At 35.7% G+C, this 18,731-nt stretch overlaps 3 protein-coding genes across 5 annotated transcripts in view; 1 reads left to right on the forward strand and 2 right to left on the reverse strand.

Moving 5' to 3' along the window:
* mbo (nuclear pore complex protein Nup88) overlaps nucleotides 1-12,061 on the forward strand; it is a 71,577-nt gene extending 59,516 nt beyond the window's left edge. Inside the window, exons 3-13 of the mRNA XM_069119575.1 lie at nucleotides 8,803-8,901; nucleotides 9,193-9,379; nucleotides 9,464-9,561; nucleotides 9,776-9,971; nucleotides 10,174-10,334; nucleotides 10,413-10,498; nucleotides 10,638-10,882; nucleotides 11,008-11,118; nucleotides 11,189-11,415; nucleotides 11,561-11,806; nucleotides 11,882-12,061. Of these exons, the coding sequence (XP_068975676.1) occupies nucleotides 8,803-8,901; nucleotides 9,193-9,379; nucleotides 9,464-9,561; nucleotides 9,776-9,971; nucleotides 10,174-10,334; nucleotides 10,413-10,498; nucleotides 10,638-10,882; nucleotides 11,008-11,118; nucleotides 11,189-11,415; nucleotides 11,561-11,806; nucleotides 11,882-11,945 (1,720 nt within the window). The 3' untranslated portion in view covers nucleotides 11,946-12,061. The remainder of the gene's footprint in view (nucleotides 1-8,802; nucleotides 8,902-9,192; nucleotides 9,380-9,463; nucleotides 9,562-9,775; nucleotides 9,972-10,173; nucleotides 10,335-10,412; nucleotides 10,499-10,637; nucleotides 10,883-11,007; nucleotides 11,119-11,188; nucleotides 11,416-11,560; nucleotides 11,807-11,881) is intronic.
* Nucleotides 12,062-12,121: 60 nt separating this feature from the next.
* Nucleotides 12,122-15,033, reverse strand: LOC138183047 (centrosomal protein of 290 kDa). Of its 3 annotated transcripts, none has more exons than XM_069119577.1 (6): nucleotides 15,017-15,033; nucleotides 14,150-14,440; nucleotides 13,916-14,024; nucleotides 13,494-13,841; nucleotides 13,107-13,428; nucleotides 12,126-13,009 (listed from the first exon to the last, which is right to left on the reverse strand). In XM_069119577.1, exons 2-6 carry the CDS (start codon nucleotides 14,419-14,421, stop codon nucleotides 12,477-12,479), a joined length of 1,584 nt encoding a protein of 527 aa, XP_068975678.1. In that variant the 5' UTR covers nucleotides 14,422-14,440; nucleotides 15,017-15,033; the 3' UTR covers nucleotides 12,126-12,476. The 3 variants fall into 3 exon arrangements, with proteins under 3 accessions (XP_068975679.1, XP_068975678.1, XP_068975677.1); XM_069119576.1 differs by lacking the exon at nucleotides 15,017-15,033 and adding an exon at nucleotides 14,724-14,882; XM_069119578.1 differs by lacking the exon at nucleotides 15,017-15,033 and having other exon boundaries at nucleotides 12,122-13,003; nucleotides 14,150-14,892.
* A 265-nt stretch (nucleotides 15,034-15,298) lies between these two features.
* On the reverse strand, nucleotides 15,299-18,730 carry LOC138183045 (FK506-binding protein 15). Its single transcript, XM_069119574.1, has 12 exons — nucleotides 18,525-18,730; nucleotides 18,134-18,295; nucleotides 17,545-18,064; nucleotides 17,271-17,471; nucleotides 17,159-17,194; nucleotides 16,885-17,067; nucleotides 16,622-16,804; nucleotides 16,344-16,560; nucleotides 16,013-16,272; nucleotides 15,813-15,938; nucleotides 15,609-15,740; nucleotides 15,299-15,526 (listed from the first exon to the last, which is right to left on the reverse strand). Exons 1-12 carry the CDS (start codon nucleotides 18,605-18,607, stop codon nucleotides 15,449-15,451), a joined length of 2,181 nt encoding a protein of 726 aa, XP_068975675.1. The 5' UTR covers nucleotides 18,608-18,730; the 3' UTR covers nucleotides 15,299-15,448.
* Between the last annotated feature and the right edge of the window lies 1 nt (nucleotide 18,731).

Below are 18,731 nucleotides of genomic sequence, written 5' to 3' on the forward strand. Positions count from 1 at the left end.
CACCGGCGAAAGGGGATAGGATGCGTTTATTTAAAAAATGATTTAACCTAATGGTTTTACATATGTAATCCCGATATAAAGCCGAGGCTAATCTCGGAGAACCACACGCGGTCCATTCGTACATTCAGTCGACGGGTAATCCAACGTGCTCTCGCCCATCCAGCCGCGTGTCTCCACACACCACTTCCGCATCGCCACCCTCCTGACCTGACCTGTGTTCAAACCGCCCTCTCCACCCCGTTTACTCGTTTCTTTTTTTTTCGCCCAACTTTTTTTCGATGAGCAAGCACTAACGAAAATCACCAGGTTTTCCAACGCACAGACCGATGTATTTTCGAGGGGTGGTAAGAGGGGCGATGTTTGCAAAGGCCGAGCATAGGGTGCGTCGTACTCGACCGCGCGTCGGGGATGATTTAGATGGTCCCCGATGATATCCGCGCCTTTTGAAAAATGTCACCACGCCGCTGTGCCGAGGAGAAAAATATAGAAGCCGCGCGTGACCGTACCCCACCCCCTACACCGGCCACGGTATGTGTGCCGCGCTTTATCAGCCCCCGCGGCGCGAAACTTTATTGCCGGCCGAACGATATTTCTCGTCGAATCAGCGGTTAACAAAAGAGGTGAAATACAAGTGGCGATGAGTGAAATTAGAGGATCGCTTCGTTGTAATTGCGATCGTGGTAATCCGGCGCGAACAGGAAGTTTTGGATCTCGTTGTTCGGCTATGTTTCGCTAATCGTGCCAATTCTTTCGATAACGTGAGGTGTTAGAAAAGATTGAATGGAAGTTTCCTGAATCTCTTCTTTTTCTTTCGATTTTTTTAAAAGAAGCCTTTAACAGTATAGACAAATATAATATTATAAATGTCACATCTTAAATCACACGTGACACTAATAATGATTATTATTATTACTACCTGATAAATAATAATGATTATTATTATTTATTTATGTCCTATAAGAGGAGAAGTATGTATCTCTCGTATCCGATACCAGAAACGCAGCAGAAATCTTGAGACTAAAGGGACGATTAGTATTTTCTAAATCCAAATTCTTCGACATTTTATTACACTGTCAGAGAGTCGATTAAAACAACTTTCCTATTAGCAATCGTCTTTAAGGTAAAAATCTCATCTCCGCAGTCTCTTCTCCATGTAGAACCATAAACCACGCATATTCGAAAACTGCCCCAAGAGAGGCAATCTAATTCCAATGTTCTTTCGCTATGAACATGACAAAACGTGGCCAACCATACGAGGCCCGCCTGTCTCCAAGATCACAAGCACAAACAATGCGGGTCTCGAATAGCTTTCCAGCTCCTTTCCCGGTACCATTTCTCGCCGAGGTTCGTCGGCGCGCATGGGAGACACCATTCTACGCGTATACAAACGCGCAGCAGTTTAGCGCGGTGAAAACAGCAAAAAGGTACCATAGACTCTCTGCGTCTACGTAGAAAAAACACGCACTTAGGTAATCGCGGTACGCCTGCGGGGGCAGCTGCGACGGTTCTTCTAATCAAAGAATTCCCAGCCGGAACGCCGGTGGAAAATTTAAATACGCGAGACGCATTCTGTGGTCGTCTGCGTCGTCATTGTCCTGGACGTCGTCGTTGTCGTCGTTGTCGTCGTAACGAAATAAAACCCCACGGTAAAAGAGAGACATCTGTCGGTTCTTTTAATTACCGTGGTACGTGTGGCCCCAGCTAGAGGCTACCGCACCATGGACCTTACATTTTCCTTCCTTTTCTCTTCATCCCTTATCCCGCACCCGCCCCTCTCTAACTTCCTCTCTCTCTCTTTCTCTCGCTCTCGCTCTCTCCCTTCTTCGTCGACGAGCTTTTGTTGCTCCCTTTCCATCACCCTCGCGTCCTTCGTTCATACTCTATCAGATCTGGCTCGTTTGCATGATTCCGCCGCGTGGTCCGAGAATTGAAAATTCGCCTAGAAAGTCTTTCCTCCTGATAGACGACATTAGCATCGTTAGGAGCACGGCGAACAACTCGATGTTGGAATTCTGTTGATTTAAGAAGTTTAGCATTGATAGATACGATATTTATTTTCCAGTGGCAATTCGAGCAGATTCGATCAGATTAATCAGTACGTGGTTACGTTAGAAGATCTAATGAAACAGATTGTAGGTGATTTAGGGGTTCAATGGAACGGAATCTGTAATTTTGCTGGAATAAAATATGCTACGATTACTGTCGCAATAACATTTTAGAAAATATTGTAAATATTGCAAATACTACTTCTACGAGTCGATCATAAAGATTAAATTATATTCAATTATCCGCCAACAATCATAATCTCGTTCGCTTGTAAGAAGAAGAAATTAAAATCCGTTACGTGTGTATTCTTTAATCCGAAGTCTAAGGATACATTCATACGTGGTCGATAAATCTGTCCAAATCCAAATACAGAAACAAATACAGGCCACAGAAACAATCAGCGAATTTCTGAAAACATTTAAAAGATAAAAAGCCGACATTCTTCTTATCTCTTCGTTCTCTAGCTACAGTCTCCCCCACTTTTCTCAACCTACAACCCATTTCTCCTCTCTCACGTACTTCTATCCAGAGCCTCAGGGTAGACAATCCAAGGAGTTTTTAGGTTTAAGAGTCGCTGGATTTACGATTCAAGTATGACTGGTTGGGATGGAGCGGCGGCACGTCGCGGCCGGAGGATCGAGAAACAAGGCACGCAGGACGAGGCTACAAAGTAGCGGCAAGGAACGCCGTTGGAAACCGATGGCCGCGATGAAAGCGCGACGCAACCTCGAGGATTAACGGGCTTAGTTGCCGACGCAGGTGTCGTCGGGAAGGAGAACGCAAGCGAGAGCCGGATGAATTACGACAGGAGCGTCAGCCAACCCAGCAGAACGTTGCTCGTTATATTTTGCGTAACATCCCGATTTTATGGGCCACCCTCACACCATCGTTCGCGCGTCTTCCTTCACCGTGGCCCATCCACGCGACTCGCAACAGAGACGCCAAATATCCTTCTCGCGGATCTGGCTACTCTTCGGCCGAGCGCAGTAAAACGTCGATAGATTTACATCGCATCTCTGTTAACAAGCAACGCGTCGTTCTTACTTCTCTGTATGCATATTCAAATTATTTAAATTTCATTTCATTACTTGTATTGATAAAAATGATCGTTCGAGATTCTAAATTAGATTCGATCGCCTGAGTATCGCAGCAAATACTTTATTCGAGATATTCTTGCACATTGCGTTCATTCTTTCGCGCATTTACATTTTTCGTAAATACACAAACAGTCGCGGTTTCTTTTCCTTTTTACCAACAGACAAAAGTTCTGATTGTAGAGGGTTAATTTAATTTAACACATTGATCGCCATAGGAATTTGGTGCCGGTGATAGATCGGAACGATTCAACAGATAGTACGCTGTAATATCTGACTTTTGTAAGACATTTCGTGAGAATTACTACGCTCCTTTGACGAATTCTCATTATAATCGGTGTAAAAAAAAAATTCCCAATGATCGTAGTGACAGTGAACGTTTACTCTTACGCCATAAATCATTCTTATGATTGAAACGCGATCAAAGTTTTAGCCGAGCAGGATATCAATTCGACCATAGGACCCGGCTAACCAAAAGAGAAATCCGGTCGCGCGTATGAGCATTAATGGCTTTATAATCTAATGAATTTTTAGGTTAAGCGGCGAAAAGGCCAGCGGGAGATCCGGATAGGTTTTTTCCCCGGGATTTATTGCCGAGAAGGAAAAGATGAAAGCGAGAGAGTTCACTTATCTCTCGTTCGCCGTTACCTTCAGACCGATGCATCCCACTGAAATAGATTTTGATTTTATTCCTGAAAAAAAACGAGAATCTAAAGGATATCTGATAAATAACTGATATTTTGAAAATATTATTGATATCAGAGGAAATATTTAATTCCGGCTTTAAATCAGAAGGAGAAAGGAATGTTATACTACCGAGAAATTATTTTTTTTCACCTTTTTCACATCTTTCTAAATTGCCAAAGTATGGATTTTTTAATATGTACTTTTTCATTGAATAATCAACATTTTCGTTCATGATATCGAAATCAAATTAAAAATTCGATCGCATCGGCAAAATCTAACACCATCCTAGATGCTCCGATTATCTTGTTTAATCTGCTAAAATATTTTTTCTCTTGTAATTGCTCGACCTTAGAGGACGCGAAAAAAGTCAGAAGCTTCAAGCTCTTGAAGTGGTTGAGATATCTTCGGTAGAAAAAGCTGCGGAAAGGTGCGTGTTAATCGTGCTCGAAAGTTTTTGCGTAATACTCGAATGATAGAGCGAAGTGTTCATTACAGAAGTGGTAAGATAGCAACGATAAATTAAGTGGAATATTATGTCTTACAATGGTACTTACATAGCATGGCGATTAAGTATTTTTCCCCGCCATCTTCAAATTAATAGAGCAAAATTAATAAGTGAAAATTTACTTCCATATTATGTAAACATTACATGTTTGATTTAAAAAAAAAGCTGGCATTTACATCGATAAATGAGCGTGTAATTTTAATAAATTTGTACAAGTCGATTCCAAACTCTCAGGTCTTCAGTTTTTGACAGAATTTTCTTGGAAAATTTTCTTAGAAAAGGAGAAGGCGATGTAGTAGGCGATACATATGTAGTAGGTACTTAATCGACATCAATGTTCGAGAAGAAAGCAGAGCACTTAATTCCGCTCGGTGGTCCCGTAACGACGTAATATCGTTCAGTTACTTGGAGTATTTTTATTACGTTCCCGCGGCGGCATGGTACATAAGGGAGGAGGGTGGCCAGGGCACAGACGACAACGGTAGTCGAGGGGGCGGTTTGCTGGGCTTAGGAAGCTATGCTCACGATATAACGAGAGCCATTATGATAAGCGGATGCATAGATTAGACATAACTCGTTAACCCGGCTGTATGCGACGTCTACGATAAAAGACGAGGTATCGATAATTAAGGATGCTTCTATTTAACAGGAAATCAAGCAGTCTGTGTCTTACAAACTGTTCAAACGGGTGCAAAAATTTTTATCGACTTTCTAAAAATCTGCAATTGTTTGTTAGTGATTTATTATTATAGAGTTGAATTATTACCATACGTAGGTTAGTCATAGTAGGTTAGTTCTTTATGAAACTTTTAACGAGGAAGATGTTATGGAGATAAATGACAAAGTCTTTAATTATAGTCGGAGAAATTAAAACGTGGACACGTAAAATTTTGTCTGCAACCAAATTTCGTTCTCTACTTTCGATTTAATGTTTCATGTAAAAATACTTCCTTTCCTGGTTGCACCACTGTAGCTCTACAGCAACCACCTTATATGATAATTCTTCGCTAAAATATTCTTTTTTATTTAACGAAAAAAAAAACTCTCAACCGCTCGGCACATCTATTCGCTCTCTTCTCAGAATGCATATTCGAAAAGTCTATTTTATTTGGATTCGTAATAGAAAGTTAGAAGCTCGTCGACAGTAGTATTTTTATCAGACAAATTTGAAGACAATTGAACGCAGCCAGGCGGGAGAAAAGCGAGGAAATGAACAAACAAGCTTGGTAAATTATCGGGGGAATACGAGTAGGAGGGTTAAGCGGGGTCGGTGAAAAGCCACGACGAAAGCTTGCAGGTAACTTAAGCGCACAACTGAAGGGAAATACGACGGAAAAGTTTCTAGAACAAAATGATACGACACTGCGTAAGATCCGCTTTGAAGTCAGGTCCGCGCCATTCTTTGTACAAATTGGAAGGAAAGCGCGGCGTAAAAAGCTTCGCTCCGCCCGGAGGTTAATACGTTTATGTAGGAAAAATTATTTTTAATTTTTTCTAGAACCGCCTCTGACGAGAGAGAAGTGTACAAGCACACGGGCGCAAGGGTGTGGCAGAATGCGCGGCACCGCCGTGTAAGAATTTCTTAATTAGATTCGAGCAGCTGCCCTCCGCGCTTCTCTTTCTTTTCTTCCGGCCAAGAAATTCCCCCGTAGCTCCGCGATAGTTGACACAGCAGCATACTAGTCGACGCGTGCTTCGCGTCCAAATATTCGAGCATTATTACACATTTTTCTCCTTTGAGATAATAGACTCTGTCAGATTTGTAATTGAGACTCTAATGAAACCACATACCTAAGAATATGATCTCGCAGATTTCACGCTCGAACCGGCTACCACGCCGCTGCGCTTGAATTAACAGCGCTGTAAGGGCTTGTGACGAACCGATTACCTCGTGCGATCGAATTTCAAATCGGTATATTGTAAAATAAATTATAAATACCTGGTTGCAGGACTCGTTCTCCTTACATAGGACATGATAATTGATCCTGATCCCGATAAAAATCAGATAACATTATGGAAACTACGAAAGCTTCGGATGAAAGCACCGAATTAACAGTTGGTCGAAACAATCGGAGATAAATCGAATAATTTAAAGTCTAAATCTGTCGCTTAGCATTAGTACCGAGAATGTTAAATCTATTCTTGTCTCGACCCATTCATTTAAGAATCATTACCGCTCTCTTCTGAATCGAGAAAGATCAACTGGGGAACGGAGAAGCACGATGAAATTTTGGCATTTAGAAACACGTAAACCGGTTAGCAGCAGTTGGTGGGGATAGAGAACACGTATGGTCCAGCGCGACCGTGGTAGGGGTAGCCATAAATTTTGATAATACCAAAATTGTGACAGAACGAAGAAAAATCCCCGCGAGGCTGCGGTGCAAAGTGCGAATAAATCGTTGCGTGTGCCTTTGTCAACGAAACATGAAAGGTTGGGCGTGCAAAGGGGTAAGAGAGAGAGGTGGCCGACCCAAAGGGAGAAACCGAGCGAGAACGACGTGACGCGAACGGAAAGGGTAGGGAGAACAGACCGAGGCGCTGGGGTTGACCACGTCGTCTGGTTTTCGACCGACTCTCTGTCTGTCTCTCTCTTTCTCTCTCTGTCTCTCTATGCGTGCGTGCGTACATTTTTATCAATTATTAAGAACTGTGGCGTGCTTTTGCAACCGGGAGCGTTGGTGATGGTAAAGTTGCTTTCGTCCTTGTCGCTGGTGTATCCACTGTAACCAGTCGACGATACCCTATGCCCATCGATTTTTTGTTTCTTTTTCCAACGCTCTTCCTCCTCCTCCTGCTTTTCCTCGTCTCACTGTCCCTTTCTTTCCTCCTGCCCTTTTTCTCTCTTCCCTCCGCTTTTCTCTCGTTCTCCATTTGCGTCAAACCCCTTTCTCTCGCTTTTTCTGCGTGATTCTCTCTTTTTCTTGCCCACCCCTCTGCACGCTCCTTGCCTGCCTCTGGCCAACGCTGTGCCGTGGACATTAATAACGGCCACGGCTAACCACCGTCAACCCCTTTTGCCAGCGTTACCGTGTCCAGCCACGGAAAGTGCGAGAGTAATAATAAAATATACGAAATGTAGGCGACCATCGTCGCCGCTCGTCCCCGGCTCGTCCCCGGCTCGTCCCCGTGAAAAACAAACACCGCGACACGCTTTGCTGTATTCCTTTCGTTATGCCGCCTGGGGTACGACGATCGTGAAAGATTAGGGTAATTTGCGTTAAATAACGACACGTCGGGATAACTAAGCAAAAGGCCGACGGGGTAGGACGAACCTCGCTTTCGACACTTTTCTCGGTGTTCGAATTAGAGATTTTCCTCCCGAGGATTGCGTTTAATCGTCAAGGTGTCGCTGGTCCTGACAACAACCACATAAATTGCGGAGAACGCTTTTTTCCAGAAATGAAAAGAATTCAATGTTATTCAATTATACTCGCAATGAAATAATAAGAGACACGTTTGTCCATATTATTAGTGTTACTATAAGAATCGAAATCATATTTAACACATTTTAGTTGCTTCTAAGCTGTATTAATCAGCGATGTTGTTAAATGTTAAATTACTGTTATATTACTGTACCTAAAACATCATGAAATTGCTACTGTAGATGGTTTATTTTTGATCGTGAGACTGAACAAGTAGAACAGGTAAGACAATGGCCAGACAGGCAGCAGATCTAAAATGCACCGTTCATCGAACATTCGATACCTTTTATTTATTTATTTATATTAAAAAAAGGCATCAATAAATACAGAAATTATAGCATTTTCATCGAAAAAGAAAACATCTTTTTTACGTATAAAATAAATATTATATTTGCGTAAACAATACGTTGAAAATAGCAAAGTGCGCCTCTTCTATGCAGGCCAAACATCTGCTATTTCTTTAAAGGTCTTTCAACGATCGAAGGTATTCTAGTGAAAGAAATTGTCCACTTGGGAAAAACACTGGAAATTCATAACTTTGAAATATTTTGCGTCTCTTGCATAAAAACAATTAACCATATCGTAACCTTATGGTTCGTGCAAAAAATTACACGTAGACAATAACGAACCTTTTAATTACTGTTGATGAACACATGGATATACGTGTATCGTACTTAACTTATATCTGGCAGACGACCGTGCACAGCGTCAACGACGTTACTGGGAGATGCTCCCGAAAATTCATAAACTTTTCTGCATTGGACAGAACATTTTCCCATGTATTTAAATTTTAACGAGGACACGCCTAAAGACGGATGGACAAAGTGTATAAAGACGAGACCAGTTAGAGGAAAAAGAATTTTTCGTATGCGACTTTTAAAAACTTTTCTCACGGAACTCACGGAATTTTTTTAGAACTTTGAGCTTAGTAATATTGAATTATGAATGCGAGCTTAGCAAGTCATGTTCAATTTATCATTATGTAAGACATATTTTATATAACAACAATCTTTTAATAATAAATATATAATGTTTTCCTACCTTTTAGAGTATACAATGAAACGATAAGCATTCGGAAGGCAAGATGGCATCCAGGATCTACGAATGACTCTCATTTGCTAGTTCTAACATCTGAAAATACATTTCGGTAATTAAGAATTATTCTTATACAATATAGATAGAATTCTTTTAATCTGATAGAATTCCATTAATCTTCTAAGTCTGCTAAACATTATTATATACTTGGATTAGACTAACGTTTCTTATACGTCGCGAGTATAATTTATTCTTTCCGTCTAATTTTAGTCTTTCGTTCAAAATTTCTGAAATTTCTCGTTCGTTTAATCGTTAATCGAACAAGAAGTTTTGTACGGTTGGCTTAAAATATACCAAAAAATATCTTAAAACTGATAATAAGTATAATTTCATCTTCTGCCAGTTTATACGAATGCGAAGTGGGTAATAGACCAAAGTACCTAAAATCCTGGAAAGTTGGTCGTGTACCATTTGGTTCGCCATCGAGGATACCAGACTTCACATCTTTGGGCGACATAGCGGTGGACTTTGATTTCGCAACGCCTACTCTACGCAGGCCAGAACTGTTTATTGGCAAAGACATCAACAAAGTATAATTCTAAGACTAAGAAATGTTATAAAATAGCACTAAAATAGTACTATACGAAGAAATTTTATCGAGTATTATATTTCAGGATAATGCGGTTGATTGGAATCAAATTGAATGGCCGATTCTGGTTCTACGTGGAAATGGAGAAGTGCTTATTGTTCGTGGAGATATTTTGCACGATGTGTACGTGATTATGTGTGTCCTTTCGTCCCTAAAATTTCTATCGGTATTCGTATTAATCGATCGAACTTTTTACATCGCGTTATCATCTTATTTTTTATATGGGTTTAGTCCTTTTTAGTTTTATCATATCATAACATTGTATAAAAATGATAAGAACTTCAATTTTCTCCTCAATGTAATAATTCTTTCACGTGTGCTTATTAATTTGATTAAGTCATGAAAATCCAGTGGTATCGGGATCACTCTCTATGTATCCTCCAGCCGACGATAATTATGGAATAGACTCGTGTTCCATCATGTGTCTACAAACTACACCGCCGATAGTGGTCGTCGCTATGTGTACTGGGAAGATTTATCATGCGATTTTGTTGAAAGAAGAAACGATCAACGACGATGATAACGATAGAACGGTGAGTGTTCTTTTTAACTTGTTCCTTGCAATTTGTTTTTTACACCTACGTAGTGTTTTGTAATTCGTAATCCAATGAATCTTCTGTGTTTCGAAATTTGCAGATTCATCGAATCATACATAATCTTTTAGGAGAAGATATTTCTTATAAAAATTTGAAATTAATTAATTCTCTGTATTTAATCAATATTTGTGGCTTTCAGACTTGGTCACAGTATGGTTCGACTTACAATTTTCACACACCAGAGGATGCATTATACGTTTATGAATGCGTGGAAATAGATCTAGGTCTGTTTTTCGCAGATAACGATGAAAAATATAATTGTCCGATACATCTTCACGCTGACAAGCATAACAAGTCGAGGTAAGTTTTTATAGTTATCTATTCCTTTTATAGTTATTCCGTATCCATAAGCGCAATAAATATGAAATTTATTTATAGGTATTTCTGTTCTCACAATGCTGGAATCCACATGATCACTCTGCCGATGGTTTCTCAGTTAGATGAATACATAAACGCTTCGAAAGGTAAGAAAGATTAATTTTTCGATTAATTTACATTTTTGATTCTGTTTATTTTATCGAGCTGCAAGAAAAAACCGGTGTATATTTATCGAAATTTACTCTGTGTGGTCCGAATACTGTTTCTAAAAGTAAATTCTTTCAGAAAACGAAGATACATGTTTACCATCGCTATCGAATCAACCCAGTTTGCAGTACTTAATCTGTAGAAGAACCAAGCACACAGAACAGAACGAAGCTACACCAATTCTTGGATTTGGACTACTGCAGGAGCCATGCGTTTTAGTAGCTTTGTTACATACCGGTGATGTCGTCACCCGTTCTGTTATCGATCTTTACTACTTCCCAGAAATCGAGCTTCCAGAGCTTATAATTGACAAAAAAAAAAAAGTGAGCAATCTATTTTTTTCTTCAGTTACTTAGTGACCATCCTATATATTTATATCACACAAACTAAACATAACATTCTGCTATTTTCATGTAGAATTTAATACATAATCTGATATAAATTATAGGTAAACAAGGAGACGTTCGACATGTACATAAAAAGGTTGCTGAAACGTGAAACATCACAACCCCTTATCAAAATTGGTTCGAAATCTGTCACACCACGGGAATGTTTACAGGTATTAAATAATATAAATAAATAAATGATTGATTTCAATGAAAATAAAAAAAAATGATTTCCGTAACTAGCTTTTATATCACGCCACGGATGTCTTTCGTAAAGAATATTTTGTCAAACATGATACAGTGAGGAAAGAAATCGGAAAGAAAATGCGTGCGTTGAAAGTAATAAAAACCCAGTTATTAAAAGAATTAGATACTTTGCTAGAAACAAAGAAAAAATTGCATCAGACTGCTGAACAGTTGGCTGAAAAGTATGAAGATATTAAGGATGAGCAAGAAAAATTAGCGCAAAGGTAAGTCACGCAATTAGTCTGAATCATAAATCTTGTTAGTATTTCCGATCTTTAACAAAACGTGTTAACAAAACATTACACTGTTATGGTTACTATACCGATAATATGTTACAGTAATTTACTATGAAAGCTTATGGGTTTACAGAGCAAAAGAAGTATTACGACTAGTGAATTACAAGGAACCGTCTATGACTCCTATTGAAAGAGCAGAAGCAGAGGAATTAAGGAAAATGGAAATAAAAATAGAAGAAATGAAAATCAAATTGTTAGAACTGAAAACGAAATCGGAGCAAACTGGGCCTATAGAGAATAATGAAAGCATTGGAAAAAAAAGAGAAATTGTTTTTAGAGGTGATCAAGAAAACGCCATCAAAAACAACCTGGGACAAATGTGTGTACTGTTATCGTGTAATAAAAATATATTAATTAGATACACAGTAAAAAATCCGTTTCTTTTATTTCACAGGGCAAAAGATATAAAAGAGTTAGTTACAGAAGTTAAAAAGTTGGAGGAAGAAGTGAGTATTTGAAATGAATGATAAAGTGTATTACTATCGTTATTTGCAAACAATTGTAAATTACTTTACCTCAAAATATAGGATTTTCGTATAATAAAAAATGATTTTATTTGCAAAATAATTTATTACACTACCTATACATTTGTCCTATATCAACCACATTATTGGCATAAAGAATACTTCCAATAACTTCTCGCTTTGAATTTCTCTTTTAAGTATTAATATAGGAGAACATACATATATTAGATGCAATACAAATGATATCAACTTTAAATGACGACATGTTAAACATTATTGTATTACTTTAATTTCAAGTACATTTATCAAGAAATTAAATTATTAGTGTAATTAACAAATTAGTTGTCAAATAAAATTAAATAAATTAGCAGCGTTTCTTTCAATAATGTTATCATTACACTTGTGAAAACATTCGATTTGTTCCTAAAACGATTTTCGCACAATTTTTCTTAACAAAAAAAAAATCCTACCAATTTATCTGCATGTTATTTCTGTAATCATATTCCTTTGACCACAAAGCATTGTTCAAGGCACAAAAATATAATGAGAAACATCATTAGAATCTTCCATAACTTTTGACTGTAGCAATTTAATTTCAAGTCTCAACTTTTCTTTTTCCATTTCTTGTTTTCGTATCTCGTTTGAATAACAATTGATCTGTAACTTTAACTTGTCCTTTTTAAGTTTTAACATTTCAGTTTCGTGATACAGTTTCCCTTTCTCTGCACGAAGTACTGCCAGTTGCTCCTGAAGTAACTGATGACTGGCTTCGTCCGATAATATTACTTCCGATGTATCGACATCTGCTTTTAAAGTCGTTGTCGATTTTGAACCATTTATTTCGCTCTCAGGCCCACTATCAGGCTCTGCCTCGGCATTTGTAGCCTCTTTCATGATCCAAATCCTAGAGTCTGTAGATTCATTAAAAGTATTTGGTGACGATTTTGCAGTTTGGTGTGACTGAGGTGTAAGAGATCTAGTTTGTTGTTTAGGTGAGGTAGATGTTCCCTTTATTTTTTCTATATCAGTAGTTGGCTGGATGGTTTCAATATCTAAAACTGACACATCATGATAACATAATATCACACGTTCTTTTCTCCAAAAATAAAAACATTATGATTACAATTAATTATAATTACAATTGATTATAATTACCTCTGGTACTGGGAGACTGGCTACCATCTACATTATGTGACAAATGATTGTTACAATAGGTATTAAATTCTCTCTCATCTACGAAAACAGAACCATCAGCGTTCACGATGGACTCAACAATTACAGATGGATCTCCATCTTGCATCACTAACTCTCCTACAATTTCACCGTTTGCTGCTATAATATCCCCGTCATTATTTGTTCTTAATAGTTCACCTTCTGTTGTATCAATTTCATCCACTACTTCTTCTTGAGTTAATTGACCACTGTAGGAATCATCACCATCATTTCCTTCGCTTACTTCCAATTCTGTTGGTAATCCCTGAAAAATAATTTATTTAATAAATATACTAATGAATTTTGTATCATGAAATTTAGCTGTCTCACATCCTGTCCCCAAGGAGATTCTTGTTCCTTTTTTATCCTTTTTATCGTTTGTGCAATTTCATCTTCAGATTCAGAATACACTTTCCCATCATTGTTTCTCCCTTGCATCTTCTCTATATCGTGAATTTTTTTAAACAGTTGATATGCTCTCTCAGGTGTTATATTCCTCTTTTGTTTATTAGCAGCTGCTATATTAAATAAATCTTTGGAGCGAAGTATCTTGTTTGTTCGTAATCGTACATATTCTTTTAATCTTTTGCGATCAATGTGTAACTGCATGAGATCTTGTACTTCCTGCTTAATTTCACCGCATAATTTCCTTTCTTGTGGAAGATTCTTAAACAGTTCCTAATTAAAGGAAGATAGAATCAAATACACTATTACAAAACTTAACTTAGTATCATTTTATTACTACTATTTACCTCTGAGATTTCATGATTATGTTCATTATTGACACTAGTTACCTCTAGCTTTGTACCATCTTTTGATGCTCTTAACATAATATGAGCAGGACAATTTGTTCTTATCGATCTAAATAAAACAATATTTATAAAATATATTTGAAGATATGAATGTGTTTTCTTATATCCATTTAGTAGGACAAAATAATTATTATAGGAATCTAATTTGAATAGTATACAATTTTATAAACTAACTGAGACTGTCTTCTACCAGCTCCACGTGGTAAAAACTTCTGACCGCCATAAATACATGCATATTTGACAGAATAATATTTTAAACGCTCGCTTATTGGGCGAGCAGTTTTCATATGAGCTCCACTAACTGTTCTGCTATCTCTTCTCCAGTAGTGGACCAGACTACGCTTTGAGAACTTCTCCAGTTTATGTTCTAATTCTTCGTAACTATCAAACATTTCTCCCAAATGAAAAGATACATCCTCATCTTCCACAGTATTTATATCCATCATAAAAGTGACAGTTAACAGTCTATTTTATAAATAAGTATGTATTACTTATTAATCAAAGAATAGGTATAAAGTACATTGGAAGGTTATTTGTATTCATTAGTATTCATTTTCATGTCATTTTACAGGAAATAAATGTTGCAAAAAAGCGAGCGTTCTAAAAATCTAAATCGAATCTTGTATAGTCGTTAAAGACCATGTATTATATGTTAAAAATAAAATGAAGGTTAGAATATGTTGGGACAAATGAAATAACATCATTGAAATTATTGTTTGCATTATTGTTTAATTCGACTTCTACTAACGAAAAAAATCTCTCGATAGCAATACATTTGAAGCAAACACATTGTTTCTCTTATTCGAAACTTTGAGGTTAGATTTCAATTTGATTGGCGTGGTAGAAGCCAGGACGACGAAACCGTGAATACAGCCAAATAGAATTACTCAAGAGCCGGACAAAGACGGGCGGGATTTTTTGTCTTCTACTAATTTTCAATCTTTACAGTGCGACTTACGTCCTGTCATATTTTTTGTAGCATTTTTTTCTATAATATCTATATAATGTTCTATAATATCCAATTGTCACAAAAATCTGTACCTTGATTTTGCGCCATTTCTAATACAGAACAAGTGACTGAACTACAGCGCAACTGTTGTAATTTATTGCACATTCAGATATTTTTTTAGATTTAGGGTAATTTGATCCCGGTCACAAAATAATCTGCCAATATTTCTCACAAGCATGAATTCATTGATTATCCTCGATATCAAATAAACAGAAGTTATATAAACTGTTATAAGACATAATAACCTATCATTTAGTATTACAACAAAGTGATAAGTCAACGATATATTCAAAATAATATTTACTTAATAATAATATTAATATACAGATTTTTCAAAAGAATTCAAAGATATCTTCGGGTGGTTTACAAATTTCTAGTTTACATGAAACTTTATCTTTTGCTATTTTTATACATAAATTTTTGTGTATTTTCAAAATAGAATTATAAACCAAAGAATATAATTATTAATGTAGCCAGTCATTATCATCTTCTGTATCTATGGGGGGAATGGGTGGTGGTTCATTTTGTAATATAGAAGATACCTGTAGAAAAACATGATTTGAAATACATCTGGAATTAAAATGGATATGAATAAAAATAATTATATAATTATTTTCTTAAAACCTGTCTGAAGTCAGAAATTTTTGGTTCTGTATTGCTAATTTTTGAAGCATCAGTTTCTGTATTATCAGTAGGTAATTCTAATTCAACATCATTAGTTTCATCAGTATTATATAAAACTTGTAATGTAACATTCTAGAATTATATTTTCATTAAAGATTATAATAGTATATAAGTATATATGAATTAACTTGTTCATATACTTACTTTTATTGTAGTTGCTATTATTGTTCTTATATAACTTATAGAGTAGTATTCATCTACAAATTTATCTGATAAAATGTGGTAAATTCTATTCATTATATATTTGATTTCCTTGTTTTTATTATTATTCTAAGAAACACAATCATAAATATTAAAATATATAAAAAAAGTATAGCATAAGAACAGTAGATGAAAAGCCTTACTTCATTTACTTCTTTAGAACTTGCAACTTGCTCAGTGGTGCTGCATTCTTCAGAAAGCTTAAGCATTTTGTTTTCTAATACCACTGTTTCTTCCTTATATCTTTTATTACGTTCCTTCGCTTCTTCTAAATCTTTCTTCATGTTACTGAATGCAATATTTGCATCTTCTAAAGATATTTCTAATTCTTTAATAGTTTTGTGCAAGTTCTCATTAATTTGTACTAAAGATTGTTTCTGAGTTTCAAGATCTTTTACTTGTTCTGCATAAAAAATTGAACTATTATATAACCAATATACCCCATTATATGACTAATAAAAGTATTCATTTTACCTTTTGATTCATTTAATTCTTTTTCCAATATGCTTATTCTCTCTCTCATTTCATTTAATTGAGTGAAATTATCAGTAGCTATATTATCTATATTCTTGTATGGTTGATTAACCTTTTCTTCAGACGTACTCATGGCTAACAACATTTTCAGAATATTATCCAAAGCCGTCTTATCTTTTATAGGAGATGTAGCATTTTGAAGTTCAAGAACATGAAACTATATATGACACATAATAGTATTTTGATAAATAAATGTAAGTTTTTCAGCATATATGTACCTTGTCAAGCACTTTTTGCACATTATCGGCTATCTTAGACATTCCCATTCTAAGTTCTGCATTTGTCATTCGAGTTTCAGACAATAACATATTTAACCCTGGATCTATTATTGTTGGTACTGTTGAAGTTACTGTCTGTGACTGTAATGAATATACCTGACCATCCATGGTAATAAAGTTTGGCTACAATAAATCCACATGTTAATAATACAAGATGATCATCAAGAATAAATATATTTTTCAACACATTTAAATTTATATACTTGTATTTGCGTGGGAGACCATTGAGGAGTAATCACAGATGGATTAACAAAAGATTTGCAAGGAGTATTTGTTGTTGATACATCACTTTTTAGTTTTAATGCCTTATGTGAATTTTTTAATACTTCATCTTCAGATTCTGCTGGAGATTGTTTTTTCTGTAATTCTTCTTGAAATGATTCGACCTAAGATTACGAGATTATAAAATTAAATCAAAATATAAATTAAATTTTGCTACAAATATATTATTTAAAATTATATTAAACATTTACTTACCTTCTTTTGACGAATTGGTTTATATGGTATGTCATCCTACAAATATGTTATTCATTATTGACTTGATTCAATTACATGTATATATAACTAGACTAAAAGCACTTGAGTATACTTCAGTATCTTCAGAGTCAGTAGTAGTAGATGGGAGTTTTGGTAATATAGATTGTCCCATTTTTGCCATTCGTGATATAATAGAAGCTTTACCACTTGGAATTTTATGCAAATGGGCAGTTTCCCCAGATGTTTGTATATCTACTACTTGTACTTCTATTAAGATATCTTTCTCCTTGGGAAATCCTGGTCCTAGACTAATCTATAAAACAATCATGTTTAAAATACATGTGCATTTGCAATGTACTGTTGTTTATTAAAACCTCATGTAAAACCTGTTTATTAGAAGGCACAAATAATATTCTTTTTAATCCTTTAACGCTCCCTAAAAGTGTTCTTTCCCAATTATCATCGACAGATATTTCTACTGTCATTGTTTGAAATGTTGTGGGAATGTCTTTAAGAGGCTGTGTTATTTCCATTACAATGAAATATTTGATGGATATATTGTCTCCTTCTTTTACTGTTACATCTTTATTAACTGGTGATAAATCTTGATAAAGTACATTTTCTATCCTCCCATTTTTTGAAAAATATCTTGCTAAACCTACTTCTCTTGCAAATTCTATGCAAATATCATTATTTTCAAATAAAATTGACCAGTTCTCCTTATTGCTATCATAATAACTTGAATAATTGTTTGGTTGTATTACATATAAAAAATCTGGAGTTAATGTAACAACTGATACATGTTCTTGTTTGCTTTTATATAATACAATTTGATATATTCTTGTTGCAAGATTTCCTGTAAGAGCCATACCAAGCTTGCCAATTGAAATGTAAGCCCCATTTTGCCTATAAGTAACATTAATTATTACATATCCACAACAAACAATTAAAATAAGGAAATATACTCAAACTCACAATTTGAAAGCATGTACTGCTTTAGCTATTATGACTTCTGTTTTGTTCGAAATTGTTTGAGTCAAAGTACGGGGTGTATTTAATTTTTTAGAAATTTGTTTTGTCGAAGAGCAACTATCTAATGTCTTAGCTTGTAATCCAAAAATAGCAGCCAAATTTGATCTAAAGTAAAAAATACACATTTATTCTAAGCATGTCCTTGCAATTGCTAATTAATTGAATTAAAATTAAAGAAACCACAAGAAAAGAATAATGTTAAATTCTGTAGTGGTTATAAATTCTATAACCTTCATATAAATATAAATTATATTTCGTACGAGTCATACCCAATTACATTTTTTTAATGTTATATGTTAATACAATTAGTAGTTTATGAAGAAAGTAAATATACCCTGCTGCTGGCATAAAATCAGATTCATCACTGTCTCGTAAAATTTTATCGAGATTCGGTACTTGAACATTTCCTACATTCATGACTATAAATTAAATTTCTTAAATAAGAGTTTTTTCTGTGCACTAAAAGAACAACGAAAAATATAAACTTAAACTACCTATAAACAGTAAATGACACTTTGTTACGTACAAATTACATGACTAA

This window comes from Bombus flavifrons, chromosome 9 (genome assembly GCF_040668555.2).
Source record: "Bombus flavifrons isolate JBK064 chromosome 9, iyBomFlav1_principal, whole genome shotgun sequence".
Classification (NCBI taxonomy): Eukaryota; Metazoa; Arthropoda; class Insecta; order Hymenoptera; family Apidae; genus Bombus; species Bombus flavifrons.

Coding starts and splice junctions, on each gene's coding strand:
- LOC138183045 (XM_069119574.1), bottom strand. CDS start 18,607: ATGAATGTAGGAAATGTTCAAGTACCGAATCTCGATAAAATTTTACGA. Junction 16,561..16,621: donor TGCAAAAAGTGCTTGACAAG/GTACATATATGC, acceptor TGTCATATATAG/TTTCATGTTCTTGAACTTCA. Junction 15,741..15,812: donor TAATAGCAACTACAATAAAA/GTAAGTATATGA, acceptor ATATAATTCTAG/AATGTTACATTACAAGTTTT.
- LOC138183047 (XM_069119577.1), bottom strand. CDS start 14,421: ATGATGGATATAAATACTGTGGAAGATGAGGATGTATCTTTTCATTTG. Junction 13,842..13,915: donor ATAATCATGAAATCTCAGAG/GTAAATAGTAGT, acceptor TCCTTTAATTAG/GAACTGTTTAAGAATCTTCC. Junction 13,010..13,106: donor CCAGTCTCCCAGTACCAGAG/GTAATTATAATC, acceptor ATGATGTGTCAG/TTTTAGATATTGAAACCATC.